Consider the following 16,537-nt stretch of genomic DNA (forward strand, 5'->3'; position numbering starts at 1 on the left):
TTTGGTGCCCCCAGAAGGCTGGCACCCTAGGCAGTCACCTAGTTCGCCTTGTGGCAATGCCAGCCCTGCGACCCTCTTGGCTCAGGAAAAGTGGTATGACCAATCTGATCTTGTCCTTTGATTATGAAGTCTGAATGTGCTGGACATGGGAAGTTTCTTGTCGCTGCTCTAGTTGTTTCAATTTTTGGTTCTGATAGATGCTTTTGTTTTTGGGGAGCAATTCCATTAATAAAGTTTTGGATAATCGTTGGAAGGGGATGACTGTTGAACTGAACACATCCTTGCCTGTTTAAGGGGTGATAGACTGCCACAGTGGTCTTTATGAGGGCGGAAAGGCGAGGTATACATTATGACAAAGAAATGAACAATAAATATGTGTGAAGCTGCAACAGCTGTTCTGCTCACAGTCCCCAGTTCCAGTACAAGCAGTGTAAGCATGCCCTTAAGATTCCACGGCCTGCAGAAATCTCATATTCCTAAATTATACTCATGCTACTACACAGAAGGGAAGAATATTTACTCTTACCTTTCATCACTACCAAATGGATGGTCCTATTCAACCACCCATGGCTGAATCTGATGCGGCACTGGTACCTCCCACCGTCTTCAAACTGGACTTTGGGTATCGTTTTTGGAGAGCAGAAACCACCGCCCCTGAGGGAGACGGACTTTTCTCCTGTTTCCTGGGTCAGGAGGAATTCCGTGGTGTTCACATACTTTGTAGCTGGAGGGTTCAACATGTACGAAAGGGTCACCGTGCTATTAATGGCCTTGAAGATCTCTTCATCAGATGCATTGAGAAAACCTGGCGTCACAGCAGAAAAGAGGAGAATGAAATATTTGCCAAATGTTAGTTTCTATCTTTTTCACTTCCAAAGGACGTTCCCTTTCCTCACTAGAGTTCTGTCAACCACATTATGACATTAAGCCAATGTTCGGGTTTTTTTTTTTAAAGCCAACAAGGAGATTCTTCAGTTGGAAGCCATGGAAACGAGAAGAACAAAGTCCACAGCATCATCAAAGACCTCATCTGCAGTTTGGCAAAGCCGCCATTAAAAAGCAAACCAGGAAGCGAGCAGGCAGGCGGAAGAGGGTGTCTGAAGGGCTTTTCAAATTAGCTGTTACTGATTTTACAGCTCAGATTTACCAACGTGGGTGATATTATAGAGGGTTACAAGATTATGCATGGGATAGAGAAGGTAGAGAAAGAAGTGCTTTTCTCCTTTTCTCACAATACGAGAACTCGTGGGCACTCAATGAAATTGCTGAGCAGTCGGGTTACAATGGATAAAAGGAAGTCCTTCTTCACTCAAAGGATGATTAACACTTGGAATTCACTGCCACAGGAGGTGGTGGCAACTACAAGCATAGTCAGCTTCAAGAGGGAATTGGATAAGCATACGGAGCAGAGGTCCACCAGTGACTATTAGCCACAGCGTATTGTTGGAACTCTCTGTCTGGGGCAAGTGATTCTGTATTCTGGGTGCTTGGGAGGGTCCAACCATGGGAGGGCTTCTAGTGTCCTGGCCCCACTGATGGACCTCCTGATGGGGTTTTTTTAGCCATTGTGTGAAAGAGTGTTGGACTGGATGGGCCATTGGCCTGATCCAACATGGCTTCTCTTATGTTCTTCTGTGACACAGAGTGATGGACTGGATGAGCCATTGGCCTGATCCAACAGGGCTTCTCTTATGTTCTTCTGTGACACAGAGTGTTGGACTGGATGGGCCACTGGCCTGATCCAACATGCCTTCTCTTATGTACTTCTGTGACACAGAGTGATGGACTGGATGGGCCACTGGCCTGATCCAACAGGGCTTCTCTTATGTTCTTCTGTGACACAGAGTGTTGGACTGGATGGGCCATTGGCCTGATCCAACATGGCTTCTCTTATGTTCTTATGTGACACAGAGTGTTGGACTGGATGGGCCACTGGCCTGATCCAACATGGCTTCTCTTATGTTCTTCTGTGACACAGAGTGATGGACTGGATGGGCCATTGGCCTGATCCAACATGGCTTCTCTTATGTACTTATGTGACACAGAGTGTTGGACTGGATGGGCCACTGGCCTGATCCAACATGGCTTCTCTTATGTTCTTCTATGACACAGAGTGATGGACTGGATGGGCCATTGGCTTGATCCAACGGGGCTTCTCTTATGTTCTTCTGTGACACAGAGTGTTGGACTGGATGGGCCATTGGCCTGATCCAACATGCTTCTCTTATGTTCTTACGAATCACCATGTTGTCATGACCCCTGCTAAGTCACGCTTGGACATGTCAGAAGAGGAACCAGATGAATTCTAGCAAAGGACGTTGTCTGCGGCCAGTCAGGGAGCTCAGGGAAATGCTAGCATCATAGGATTTCTTTCAGACCTAGAGCCTCTGACACCCAAGGCTGTGCCCCAAGAGTCAGTGGTTGAGAGTAGGCCCCATCACAGGGAAACTCACAGCCTCTGAGTCCTGCAGCTGTTCACCATGAACCTGCAGTTGAGACCTCATCATTGGGAGATCCTGCAGACATTCTAGGTCCAGTGACAGCTATCCTTTGGCTGGGCCAGTCCAGATCCAGGACTACCAGAACCCAAGACTCTGCCACCACGAGCAGCAGAGACAGCAGGCCCATAAGGAAACAGCCCCAGTGGAGAGACAGCACTGGGTTTGCAGCCCGTGCTCCCGCTCTTAAGCTAGACTAGGGGTTCCAACCTTTTGAGCCTGCGGGCACATTTGGGATTCCGCCACAGAGCAGTGGGTGCAGCCACAAAAATGGCTGCCTCGAGAGGCGGAGCCAGCCACAAAATGGCTGTTGCAGTTGACTTTCAGTCACGCAGTGAAGATCCTTGTGCTGTAGTGGCAGCTGCTGCCAAAGGAACTTTAAAAGAAATGCATAGCCAATCAAATCCATAATGACCAATCAGAAGACCTGCTGGACAAAAGCCCCATTTGGTCCTGCCCACTTTCTAAACCCATCTGGAGGTAGGGCTGCCAAGTCCTACCTTGCAGCCAGTGGGAGGATCCTGGGTGCTTTCCGGGATCATGTGCTGCATGGAGTTTGTGCGCACAGCATGATGCCTCACCTGGAAGTGACGTCATCACATCACTGATGTCAGGGGTGACGTTGTAGTTTTTGGGCAAAACTCTATGGTTTGTAGCCTATTGTACATAGACTTTTGCCCCAAAACTAGAGCATCACTGTGCGGTGTCAATGAGGTGATGTCATCACATCGAGGTGATGTCATTGTCATCTTCAGGCCAGTTGGAGGCGGGATTTCCCCCCCTCTGGCAGGGGTCTGAGAACCCATCTGGAGGGCAGCAGAAAAGGGGTTGGCAGGCATCATGGTAACCTGCTGAGGACCCCTGAGCAGTGTTCCCTCTAAACTGAGTTAGCATGAGCTGGCTCACAGATTTTTAGCCTCCTGCTCACACATTCTTATTTTCTCTCGAGAAGGATGACCCCAGAGCACACTAATTTATGCAGTAGCTCACAACTTTAATACAAGTAGCTCACAAAGTAGAATTTTTGCTCTCGAGACTCTGCAGATTAGAGGGAACATTGCCCCTTAGCTACACCATCACCCAGTATACTTAATCCTACAAACGCCCTTGCTGGTTGCTGTCCTGCCTCTCTTTCTTTATCTGATTTTTCCTCTTTCTAATTTGATTGCGTGTCCATCCACATCCACCAACTTGCATAACCCTACTGACATTCCTTTTCATCTTCCTAATGCAAGCCTGAGCTATTGTGCAATTCCCAAAATAGATCTAAATGCTGACTCCCTCCTTCATAATTCCGTATAGCTCAACGATGTTGGTCATGTTCATCAGGATACAGAACTATGGTTAAGCCTCTGAGAGAAGTCTGCAGGGACGGCACCAGCCTCGGCTCAGTGATCAGAGTTGGATTAACAATTAGATCAAGTAGGCACTGGCCTACGGGACCCCATACCTGTAGGGGCCACGGACCAGCTCCCCCCCTCCCATTTCCCTCTGCTTGCAGCCCTCTCAGCCTGCACGAGCAGCCGGAAAATGAGCTGCTCTTTGCCCGACTTGCCTGGTGCAGCTGCTGCTAGCGTTGTCGCCAAGTTTGCCTCTCTCTGCCTCTCCCCTGCAGCTTTGTCAAAGGGGCTTTTGAGAAGAAGAAGAAGATAGAAGATATTGGATTTGTATCCTGTCCTCCACTCCGAATCTCCGAGTCTCCGAGCGGCTCACAATCTCCTTTATCTTCCTACCCCACAACAGACACCCTGTGAGGTGGGTGGGGCTGGAGAGAGCTCTCACAGCAGCTGCCCTTTCAAGGACAACTCTATGAGAGCTATGGCTAACCCGAGGCCATTCCAGCAGGTGCAAGTGGAGGAATGGGGAATCAAACCCGGTTCTCCCAGATAAGAATCTGCACACTTAACCACTACACCAAACTGGCTCTCAAGAAGGTGCCTGCAGGCTGCAGAGGGGGCCATGGGTGGTGGGACAGGCACTCAGACTCTGAGATAATTTGAAAGGGGGGCCCCAAGATTTCGACTGCCTAGGGGCCTCCACGGGGTTTAATCCGGCACTGTCAGTGATAGAGCATCTGCTGACATGCAAAAGGTCCAAGGTTCAATTCCTGGCATCTCCAATTAAAAGGACCTGGTGGGAGTTTTCAGAAAGCCCCCCACTGGAGACGGTGGAGAGCTGCTGCCACTTGGAGAAAACAAGATTTGACCTTGATGGACCAAGGGACTGATTCTGCATAAGGCGTTTTCATGTGTCCAGAAATCTATAGAACAGCTTGCTAACACTGTCCCCAAAGTGTCTGCCATGGGTCCTGCTAACACACATGCTCAAGGAGGACTGATTTCCCAGATAGGCCCGGTGTGTCCATTGAGCCATAGCAGTCAGCTGCCTGGAGAGGCCGCCCGCTTGGGCCTTCCCTCCCACCCGTGCTCCTAAGCGGACTGAAATAGTCTGCTTAGAAGAAGACTGCAGATTATACCCTGTCCTTCTCTCTGAATCAGATACTCAGAGCGGCTTACAATCTCCTTTCCCTTACCATTCCCACAACAGTCACTCTGGAAGGAAGGTAGGTAGGGCTAAGACAGCTCTCACCAGAAGCTACCCTTTCAAGGACAACTCCTGCGAGAGGTATGGCTGACCCAAGGCCATTCCAGCAGCTGCAACTGGAGGAGTGGGGGATCAAACCAGGTTAGAATCATAGAATCATAGAGTTGGAAGGGACCTCTAGGGTCATATAGTCCAACCCCCTGCACAATGCAAGAAACTCACAAACACTTCCTACTAAATTCACAGGATCTTCATTGCTGTCAGATGGTCCTCTAGCCTCTGTTTAAAAACCTCCAAGGAAGGAGAGCCCACCACCTCCCAAGAAAGCCTGTTATACTGAGAAACCGCTCTAACAGTCAGGAAGTTCTTCCTAATGTTGAGCCGGAAACTCTTTTGATTTAATTTCAATCCATTGGTTTTGATCTACCTTCCGGGGCCACAGAAAACAATTCCACACCATCCTCTATATGACAGCCCTTCAAGTACTTAAAGATGGTGATCATATCACCTCTCAGCCGCCTCCTCTCAAGGCTAAACATGCCCAGCTCCTTCAACCTTTCCAGACCCCTCACCATCTTTGTTGCCCTCCTCTGGACCCATTCCAGGTTATCTATATCCTTCTTAAAATGTGGTGCCCAAAACTGAACACAATACTCCATGTGAGGTCTTACCAGAGCAGATTAAAGTGATACCATCACATCACATGATCTGGACACTATACTTCTGTTGATACAGCTCAAAATTGCATTTGCCTTTTTAGCCACCACATCACACTGTTGAGCGTATGATCCACTAAGACCCCTAGATCCTTTTCGCACATACTACTGCTAAGACAAGTCTCCCCCATCTTGTAACCATGCATTGGATTTTTCCTACCTAAATGAAGAACTTGACATTTATCCCCATTAAAATTCATTTTATTGATTTTAGCCCAGTTTCCAGCCTGTCAGGGTCATCCTGTATCCTGTTTCTGTCTTCTTCTGTGTTTGCAACCCCTCCCAATTTAGTATCATCTGCAAATTTAATAAGTGTTCCCTCTATTCCTTCATCCAAATCATTGATAAAGATGTTGAATTAAAACAGGTCCCAGGACAGATCCTTGAGGCACTCCATTTGTCACTCCTCTCCAAGAGGATAAGGAACCATTCACAAGCACTCTTTGGGTATGATCTGTCAACTAGTTACAGTTCCACCTAACGGTAACAGGATCCAAACCACATTTTACCAACTTGTCAACAAGGATAGTATGTGGAACTTTATCAAAAGCCTTACTGAAATCAAGATAAAACAATGTCTACAGCATTCCTCTTATCCAGCAAGGTAGTCACTTTCTCAAAAAAAGAGATCAGGTTAGTCTGACATGATTTGTTCTTGAGAAAACCATGCTGGCTCTTAGTAATCACATCCATTCTTTCTAAATGTTCCAGAACTGACTGATGATTTGTTCAAAAACTTTTCCAGGTATAGACATCAAGCTGATGGGTTGGTAGTTACCCGGATCATCTTTTTTCCCCTTCTTGAAGATGGGGACAACATTCGCCTGCCTCCAATCTTCCAGCACCTCTCCTGTTCTCCAAGAATTCTCAAAAATAATAGCCAGAGGCTCAGAAATTACATCCGCAAGCTCTTTTAGAACCCTTGGATGCAATTCATCTGGCCCTGAGGACTTAGTTTCATAAGAAACTAGGTGTTTATGTACTATCCCTATATTGATCCTAGGTTGGAACTTCATACCCTCCTTATATGTTCGGTTTTTCCATGTTGAGCACCATTTCCCTCAGAAGAGAAGACTGAGGAAAAGTAGGAATTCAGCAGTTCCTCCCTCTCTTCATTACCTGTTACAATTTCACTTTCTTGCCCTCGCAATGGGCCTACCATGTCCTTGCTCTTTTTCTTACTCTGAACATAAGAAAAGAACCCTTTTTTGTTGTTTTTAGCATCTTTGACCAGTCTAAGCTCATACTGAACTTTAGCTTTCCTAACTGTTTCTCTACAAGCACTGGTGATTTGTTTATATTCATCCTTGGTTCCAGTTCCTAAAGGAGTCTTTTTTATTTCTCAAGTCTTTAGAGAGCTGTCCATGGAGCCATTTCGGCTTCTTTAGGCTTTTTCCATTTTTTCTTCTCATAGGAATGGTCTGTGATTGCGCTTTCAGTATTTCACTTTTAAAAAACTCCCACCCCTCCTGAACCCCTTTCCTCCTAAGTATTTCTGACCATGGGATTTTACCCAGCATAGTTCTAAGTTTATCGAAGTTTGCCTTTCTGAAGTCCAACCTATAAGTCTGACTACATATAGCTTTTCCCTTCCCTAAAGATGCAACTTGGCTCCTGCTTTGTGAATTCCAAAATCACATGGTCACTACTGCCCAGGGTGCCCACTATTTCCACTTCTTCAATCAATTCTTCCTTGTTGGTGAGAATCAAATCCAAGTTAGCAGATCCCCTTGTTTCCTTCTTCACTTTCTGGAAAAGGTTCTCCCAGATAAGAGTCCGCACACTTAACCACTACACCAAACCGGCTTAGAAGCAACAGTGAGGCTCCCGGTGTCAGTATGCACGCTGCCACCACCCACCATCACTCTGCCTCTCATGCCACAGATGCAAGAGGCAGAGCAACGGTGGGCAGCGGTGGTGTGCACGCCGACACTGGGAACCTTGCTGCAGCTGTGCTTGCCGTTGCTGGTGCCAGCGTTGGAGCACCATCCTTGGGCGGCGTCCTAGGGCCGCCGCTGTTCCCAGGCATATGTGGGCCTGATTCAGATCAGGAGCATGGTGTATGGGGAGAGGACGTGTAGGCCCTCCCACCTTCACCTTGACCCGAGTCAGTTCTGTATGCACCTGGAAAGTAAACTCTGCGCATGGAACACCCAGAGCATGTCGGTCAACAGAGCCCATGGTGGACAGCTAGACACTGTAATGTGTGAATAGCCAATGTAGGAGCCAAGAAACTCAATACCGGCAAGGGAGAACTGCTGGTGCATCTACATTAGTGGTTTCAGTAAACAGGAACCTCTGGTATAATATGATTCTCCTGCCATCCAGGTAGGTAAAGACAGGGGTGGAATTCTAGCAGGAGCTCCTTTCCATATCAGGCCAACCCACTGATGTAGGCCACACCCACTGATGTAGCCAATTGGCTACATCAGGGATGTGGCCTAATATGCAAAGGAGCTCCTGCTAAAATTCCACCCCTTGGTAAAAGTAAAGGTGATCCTCTCTGTGAGCACCGAGTTGCTACTGACCCATGGGGGTGGTGTCACATCACAATGTTTTCACCCTCTGGGTGCCAACGGCTTATCTTTTCCTACCTATTACGGTGACTCTGTAGGAGATAATTAGACTGTGGATGGAACATTTCCATAACCCATCATCCTGAACTTGAAGATTCTTGATCTGCAGTCTTTGATTGTTGTCCATGAGATTCCAGCGGCTTTTCTCATTGTGGGGGCCAGTCCATTCGATCTGAGTTGCCGTCATATCAGGAGGATGCAGTTGCAGTTCTAGACTCTCACCCTGCAGGAGAGAGCCTTCTGGAGAGCCGGTCACTGTGATGGGGGGGAAAAAGCCCATTCTGTAAATCCTTTCTGATCTGGGCTCTCTCTTGTCCTCCTCTCAAGAAATTGGAACATGAAGGAGAATTTGGCATTTCCTTCATTCCTTGGCGTTTTTTATAGCAGGAACTCCTTTGAATATTAAGCCACACACCCCTGATGTAGCCAATCCTTTTAGAGCTTACAGTAGGCCCTGTACTAAGAGCCCTGCCAGCTCTTGGAGGATTGGCTACATCAGAGGGTGTGTGACCTAATATGCAAAGGAGTTCCTGCTACAAAAAAAGCCTTCCTTGGCTTTTTTTATAGCAGAAACTCCTTTGCACAGCCAGTCCTCCAAGAGCTTACAGTAGGTCCTGTACTAAGAGCCCCATAAGCTTTTGGAGGATTGGCTACATCGGCGGTGTGTGTGTGTGTGTGTGGTCTAATATGCAAAGGAGTTCCTGCTACAAAAGGAGTTCCTTCCTATACCACCATAAAAAGAATCCTACTGGACAGGCCCTTTTTTGGTAGAAAAAGCCCAGCAGGAACTCATTTGCATATTAGGCCATTTTGTTGGGAAAGCCCAACAGGAACTCCTTTGCATATTAGGCCACACCCCCTGACACCAAGGCAGCCAGAACTGTGTACTTATGTGTTCCTGCTCAAAAAAGGCCCTGCTACTGGATCAGCCTAGTGGTCTGTCTAGTCAGGCTGCCAACTCTAAGTTGAGAAATACCTGGAGATTTAGGAGTAGACCTAGGGAAGGCAGGATTTGGGGAGGAGAAGGACCTCAACAGGGTATAAATCCATGAAGTCAACCTTCCAAAGCAGCCATTTTCTTCAAGGGAACTGATCTTGGTCATATGGAGATCAACTGTAATAGCAAGAGATCTCCAAATGCCACCTCAGAGTGGGAGCTCTACCATCTAGACCAGCATCTGTCTCACATAGGGGCCAGCCAGTTTCTCTGGAGGGCCTACATCAGGGGTGTCAAACTCATTTGTTACGAGGGCCAGATCTGACATAAATTAGACCTTGTTGGGCCGGGCCATGTCAGACTGGGCCGTGTGTGTTGCTATTTAAGATAAGGTAGCGGAGCTAGAAACTTTATAAAAGACACACACAAATACAAAGATTTTAAAAACAAAAAACTTTAAAATAAAACATGCTTAAAACATTAGCACTTGTTGGTCTTAAAGGTGCTTTCTTCGTATCTCTCCCATGGGATCCAGGGAACTGGGCAAAGGAAACTCTGGCTCTTTCATTCCTTCCTCAGGTGACCAGGAGTGAGAAGAGCCTCAGCCAATAGGAGGAAGAGAGGCTTGGCTCAGTAGCTCTGCTGTGTGATTGAGAGAGCCTGGCAAAGCAAGCTGTGCCTCTCAAGGGAGGAGCCTCAGCCAATGGAGAAAATAGAACTTTTACTCTGTAGCTCCTGTGCGATTGAGCAAGCCAGGCAAAGCAAGCTGTGATGCAGAAGGGAGCAGGAGAGAGGGAGAAGGAAGCAGACAAGAGCCAGTTGCTCAGGGGGCCGGATAGGAGCCCTCTGAGGCCTGATTTGGCCCCCGGGCCACATGTTTGACACCCCTGCCTACATCATAGCACAGAAGCCAAGGCCTTCCTCTGATGTTTTCTCCTAGCACTGGGTTTTGGAGTTTTAGTCACCACAGCTAGCAGCCACTGATAAAGGTAAAAAGGTAAAGGTAGTCCCCTGTGCAAGCACCAGTCGTTTCCGACTCTGGGGTGACGTTGCATTCACAACATTTTCACGGCAGACTTTTTACGGGGTGGTTTGCCATTGCCTTCCCCAGTCATCTACACTTTCCCCCCAGCAAGCTGGGTACTCATTTTACCGACCTCGGAAGGATGGAAGGCTGAGTCAACCTGGAGCCAGCTACCTGAAGCAGCTTCTGCTGGGATTGAACTCAGGTGGTGAGCAGAGAGTTCAGACTGCAGTACTGTAGCTTTACCACTCTGCGCCACTGATAGAACCTAAAATCTCTTACCTTTCAGAAAGTGAAGGCGAATACTTTTCTCTTGTCCAGACACATCACAGGTATAAAGGCCTTCCTGTGCTTCTGGCATGTATAAGGAGAAATCCCCCTTATCTGTACCTCTGAATCTCTTGTCTTGATTAACTGTGAAGGAAACAGAAATATAAGAAGGTAAGTCACATCTGGAGAAGAATGGGATACCTCTTTCATGTACTGGATACATATGTGTGCTGGACACATATGGAGTGATACAACTTGGATTTACCTTTCCAAGGTTTCCCATTTGTGTATTTAAGGACTTCTACCCCGTTGTATTTCCAGAACCCAGTGCCTGGATTTTGGTTTGATGAGACATCAGGACAAGAAAGGGTAACAGGACTGCCCTCAATGGAATAAACATTTTGTTCTGCAGTAACAGGAAGCAGCGTTCCTGAAAGACAAGTGAAGAAAAATGAAAGAGCAGAAAGAGGCCAAGAACATGGCATGAATATGATCTCCGCTTAGAACCCTGTGGATTTCTAGGCCCTTTGCTGTGATATAATCCTACACGACTCTACACCGTACTACACAATACCATCTCTCCAGGACTTTATTTGTAGCAGGAATTCCTTTGCCTATTAGGCCACACACCCCTGATGTAGCCAATCCTCCAAAAGCTTACAGTAGGACCTGTAAGAAGAGCCCTGTAAGCTCTTGGAGGATTGGCTACATCAGGGGTGTGTGGCCTAATAGGCAAAGGAGTTCCTGCTACAAAAAAAAGCCCTGTGTCTCTCTGTTTCATGTTTCTTTTGTTTTCTTAGATGCTTGACTTTCTGTTTTCATTTCCTCTGACTTAAAAATTAGATTTTTCCTCCCCCAGAAGGTCTGGCACACACCAAAGCTCCCCGCCACTGGGCAATGCGTTCGTTTTGATGGACTCTAGAAAAAAGAGGAACAAGCAGCTTGGATAGCCACAGGAGCAGCTGAGGAGCATTGTACATGGAGCCAGTCTCAGCATCCCACAGCCTTTCTCACAGTACAAAATCAGAGTCCTAGTTAAAAAAATAAAAAAGATCACATCCACAAGAGAAGTTTAACGTAATATAGTATTGGGGGAAAAATTGGGCACCACATTTTAAGACGGATGTAGACAAGCTGGAACAGGTCCAGAGGAGGGCGACAAAGATGGTGAGGGGTCTGGAGACCAAGTCCTATGAGGACAGGTTGAAGAAGCTGGGGATGTTTAGCCTGGAGAGGAGGTGGCTGAGAGGTGATATGATAACGATCTTCAAGTGCTTGAAGGGCTGTCATATAGAGGATGGTGTGGAATTGTTTTCTGTGGCCCCAGAAGGACCAGAACCAGTGGGCTGAAATTAAATCAAAAGAGTTTCTGGCTCAACATTAGAAGAAGAAGAAGATATTGGATTTATATCCTGCCCTCCACTCCGAAGAATCTCAGAGCAGCTCATAATCTCCTTTACCTTCCTCCCCCACAGCAGACACTCTGTGAGGTGGGTGGGCTGAGAGGGCTCTCGCAGCAGCTGCCCTTTCAAGAACAACCTCTGCTAGAGCTATGGCTGACCCAAGGCCATGCTAGCAGGTGCAAGTGGAGGAGTGGGGAATCAAACCCGGTTCTCCCAGATAAGAGTCCGCACACTTAACCACTACACCAAACCGACTCTCGTGACACTTCCTGACAGTTAGAGCGGTTCCTCAGTATAACAGGCTTCCTCGGGAGGTGGTGGGCTCTCCTTCCTTGGAGGTTTTTAAACAGAGGCTAGGTGGCCATCTGACAGCAATGAAGATCCTGTGAATTTAGGAGGAAGTGTTTGTGAGTTTCCTGCATTGTGCAGGGGGTTGGACTATATGACCCTGGAGGTCCCTTCTAACTCTATGATTCTATTAAATTACATATTATCCTTGAAGATTTCTTTGTGCACTCCCAGGTCACATGTCACACACTTTCCTCCTTCCACAATGTGATATAATTCCTTCTCCTGGGAACAGGGTCATGGCTGCATTCAACCAGGGCTTTTTTCCTCCAATAATGCTTTACCTCACCCTACAGGTGTCATCAGCCCTGTGGCACAGAGTGGTAAAGCTGCAGTAGTGCAGTCCTAAACTCCGCTCACGACCTGAGTTCGATCTCGGCGGAAGCTGGGTTCAGGTAGCCGGCTCCAGGTTGACTCAGCCTTCCATCCTTCCGAGGTCGGTAAAAGGGGTACCTAGCTTGCTGGGGCAAGTGTAGAGGACTGGGGAAGGCAATTGCAAACCACCCTGTAAAAAGTCTACCATGAAAACGTTGTGAAAGCAACATCACAGCAGAGTCGGAAATGACTGGTACTTCCACAGGGGACTACCTTTACCTTTACAGGTGTCATAGGAACATAGAACTGAGAGGTATGCCCAAGGATCATCTAGTCCAACCCCCTGCACAATGCAAGAGAACCACAATTACTTCCCCTCCAGTTTCCCAGTGAGAGTAAGGCAAGAAAGAAAGGGAGAGAGGGAGGAAGGAAGGCAGGCAACCCCCACCAACTCTTCAGGATCCCTGAGCCAACCTGGTCTGGAGGAAAATTCCTTCCTTACCCCAAAGGCAACACTGTCCTCTTGGAGAGCTAGTTTGATGTAGTGGTGAAGTATGCAGACTTTTATCTGGGAGAACCGGCTTTGATTCCCCACTCCTCCACTTGCACCTGCTAGCATGCCTTGGGTCAGCCATAGCTCTGGCAGAGGTTGTCCTTGAAAGAGCAGCTGCTGTAAGAGCTCTCTCCAGCCCCACCCGCCTCACAGGGTGTCTGTTGTGGGGGAGGAAGGGAAAGGAGACTGTGAGCCGCTCTGAGACTCTTCGGGGTGGAGGGCGGGATATAAATCCAATATCATCATCATCATCTTCTTCTTCCTCTTGAGGCTTCATCCCTTGTTCCTTGCCAGGCTTATTAACTGTTGGATTTAAATATCTCTTAGAAGTCTTGGACTTTTGACCACTCTATGGTGTCATGGACTTTTGTACTTGATTTGGACTGAGATTTTGTGCAGTTGTTACCTTATTTACATATGTGATCTCTCTTGCCTTTGTGTAGAACGTTGACTAATTAGTTTGTATAAGGTTTTTCACTTTCTGTTATATTTATTAATAAGATGCACATATTTTTTTATAATTATTGTTCCTTATTCATCACTTCTTGTGCTACCAATCATATTTTCTTCTTGCACGATTGTTTCTACATTCCCCCTAGGTTTTTGTTACCTCAAAGTGGGGCATATATAAGCAAGGGCCACAAAAGCCAAGCACCAGCCTCTCTCTTCCTGCTCTCCCTCTTACAATCTGCCCGTGTTCTTACAATCATAGTTGCTGTCCAATGACATCTATGACATTTATAACTATCATGGCTTTTTTTGGTAGAAAAAGCCCAGCAGGAACTCATTTGTATATTAGGCCACACCCCCTAACATCACCATTGTTTCACACAGGGCTTTTAAAGAAAAGGTCCACCAGGAACTCATCTGCATATTAGGCCACACCCCTGATGCCAAGCCAACCAGAACTGTGTTCCTGCTAAAAAAACCTCCTGATAGCTATGCAGGGACCATGGAAGACGTTAAGGTCAGGAGCCATCTGGGCTCACAAATGGGCATTTGCCTTTTCTGATTTCTGTATCATCTGCTTCTGGAGCATCCAAGCACTTGTTCTGATGAGCAGCTATCTTGCCTGTAACGCAACACGTGTTATTTCCACAGCTCTGCTGATGTGCTACACAGGTGAATCAAGAGGAGAACTCACCCAGGTGAAGCAGAATGGAAAACAGAAAGCCGTTCAGGGCCATATCTGCTGGTGTGCTCTTTCCATGCAAGAACTCACGGCTGGAAGTTCTGTTCAAGGGCTCCTAAGAGGGAAAGGACAACATCTTCAATCAATACAATCAGCAGTGCTTTATTCCCAGATTTCTCCAGAATGCTTTGTATCACATATCCTGTAGGGGCTAGCTAGACAATTGTTTATTGAGTGCTAACTTTTAGCCTCCAAGTGTGACCTGGGGACACCCCAGAACTTCAGCTCATCTCTAGACTACAGGGATCAGTTCCCTTGGAGCAAATGGGTGCTCTGGAGGACAGACTGGATGGCATTGTACTTCACTGGGGTTCCTGTCCTCTTGAGGCTCCATCCCTAAATCTACAGGAGTTTCCAACCTGAAGCTGTCAATCAATGTTCCCTCTAAGCTGTGGAATTTTGTGAGCAAAAATTCTACTTCGTGAGCTACTGGCATTAGAGTTGTGAGCTACTGCATCAATTAGCTTGCTCTGGGGCCACTTTTCCTGAGCCAAGACAAAAATGTGTGAGCTGGAGGCTAAAAACCTATGAGCTAGCTCACACTGACTCAGCTTAGAGGGAACGCTGCATGGAAACCCTACCCCCCACACCCCCAGCTGTTGGCCAAGGGGGGCCTGGCAACTCTATTAACCCTGCTGACAGGTCAATTAGACTTCAAAGTGGATGTACGGATGCTGTCGATCCATCTCTTCTTCTCAATGTCATTTCCTTAGTAATGCCTTGCAAATGACAGGTTCATTCAATATATTTTTATCCTATTCTTCAACCCCAAATTGGATTGAAACATACTTTATAGGGATCAATGACCCCCATCACGCAGTTGCCCTTTTATTTAGAAAATAGTTATATCCTGCTCCTCCAGAGACCCGCTAACAAAGCCATAAAACGAAATAAAAAACAACAAGAACCATCAATAACATAAAAAGCCAGAGACATAAAAGCATTCAACAGTCTAAAAAGATGTTCACAAGAGCCCTCCCACGACTAGCGGGTGACCAAAACAGCTAAATAAGATGGAACTCCTCAGATAAAAGCCGGAGTTAAAAAATATTATGGCTTGAAGCTTTGAAGGAAGGCAGGTCTCAAGCGACCATCATAGTGGAGGGACATTTGAAAGGTGGGGTGCCACCCCTTCAAAAGCCCTGTCTCTGCTTGTCACCCACATATGGCAGTCAGGCATGGGCCACCAGCGGAAGACACGGGTGGGAACATGAGTGGGCACCATCAGCGATGGCACATCATCGCTTCTGGAAAACCCCACAAGTGAGGTCATACCTCTCTCAGAATTGCTGTTAAAAACATAAGAGTTTCCAGTGAATACTAGAGACGACTGATGTCACTGCCAGAACTGATGTCACGCCTCTGCTGACAGCTATTTTTTTTCTAGGTCAGTTTTCTCCCACCAGCTGGACTCTATACTCCAATCTTTTTTTAAAATTGGGGAGGGGGCAGGTTGAGGAGGGGCACCAGATGCTATGCTGAGAATTTGGTGCCTCTACATCAAACAACAGCCCCCCCCCTGGTCCCAGTTACTCATGGATCAATTCTCCATTATATCCTAGGGGATTAAGTCTCAATAGGGTATAATGGAGTTCCCAGCAGACATTCAACCCCCCTTCCCTGCTTTCTGATAACCCTGAAGTGGGGGAAGGGCATCCAAACCAGGGGATCCCCTGCCCGCAGCTGGGGATTGGCAACCCTCCCCTCCCCAAACTCAGTCCCCCATATCTCTAGGAATTTCCTACCTGGGGGATGGCAACCATATGCAGGTCCCCCCCCAGTAAAAAGTTACCAGAGTTATGTGACCCACAGGCAACCTTAATCTCTACTGAAAGGTCCTCTCCCTCCCCCCAGGTTGCCCAGCTCTGGGTCTGGAGATTTGTGGGGTAGATCCACAAGACGGTGGGGTTTGGGGAGGGGATGCTACCGGGGCTTTTTTTGTAGCAGGAAGTTCTTTGCATATTAGGCCACACCCCTAGCCAATTCTTCTAGAGAGCCAGTTTGGTGTAGTGGTTAAGTGCGTGGACTCTTATCTGGGAGAACCGGGTTTGATTCCCCACTCCTCCGCTTGCAGCAGCTGGAATGGTCTTGGGTCAGTCATAGCTCTTGCAGAGGTTGTCCTTAAAAGAGCCCTCTCAGCCCTGCCGACTGCACAGGGTGT

The 16,537-nt window shown here is 47.4% G+C and overlaps 2 protein-coding genes across 2 annotated transcripts in view; one reads left to right on the forward strand and one right to left on the reverse strand.

Annotated features, from left to right (window-relative positions):
• MLF2 (myeloid leukemia factor 2) overlaps nt 1-16,537 on the forward strand; it is a 449,608-nt gene that overhangs the window by 281,615 nt on the left and 151,456 nt on the right. The window lies entirely within an intron of this gene.
• On the reverse strand, nt 7,632-15,189 carry LOC132570045 (T-cell surface glycoprotein CD4-like). Its single transcript, XM_060236485.1, has 6 exons — nt 15,166-15,189; nt 14,329-14,431; nt 10,831-10,995; nt 10,578-10,709; nt 8,353-8,589; nt 7,632-7,795 (listed from the first exon to the last, which is right to left on the reverse strand). The coding sequence occupies exons 1-6, from the start codon at nt 15,187-15,189 to the stop codon at nt 7,632-7,634; spliced, it is 825 nt and encodes a 274-aa protein (XP_060092468.1).

Source organism: Heteronotia binoei, chromosome 4, assembly GCF_032191835.1.
Source record: "Heteronotia binoei isolate CCM8104 ecotype False Entrance Well chromosome 4, APGP_CSIRO_Hbin_v1, whole genome shotgun sequence".
NCBI classification, from domain to species: Eukaryota; Metazoa; Chordata; class Lepidosauria; order Squamata; family Gekkonidae; genus Heteronotia; species Heteronotia binoei.

What these genes read in the sequence shown, in the direction of transcription:
- LOC132570045 (XM_060236485.1), bottom strand. Translation starts at nt 15,189, where the DNA reads ATGGGGGTCATTGATCCCTATAAA. An exon ending in GGGTCATTGATCCCTATAAA is followed by an intron (nt 14,432 to 15,165) that starts GTATGTTTCAAT and finishes TTTCCCTCTTAG; the next exon opens with GAGCCCTTGAACAGAACTTC. An exon ending in TTCCATTCTGCTTCACCTGG is followed by an intron (nt 10,996 to 14,328) that starts GTGAGTTCTCCT and finishes CTTGTCTTTCAG; the next exon opens with GAACGCTGCTTCCTGTTACT.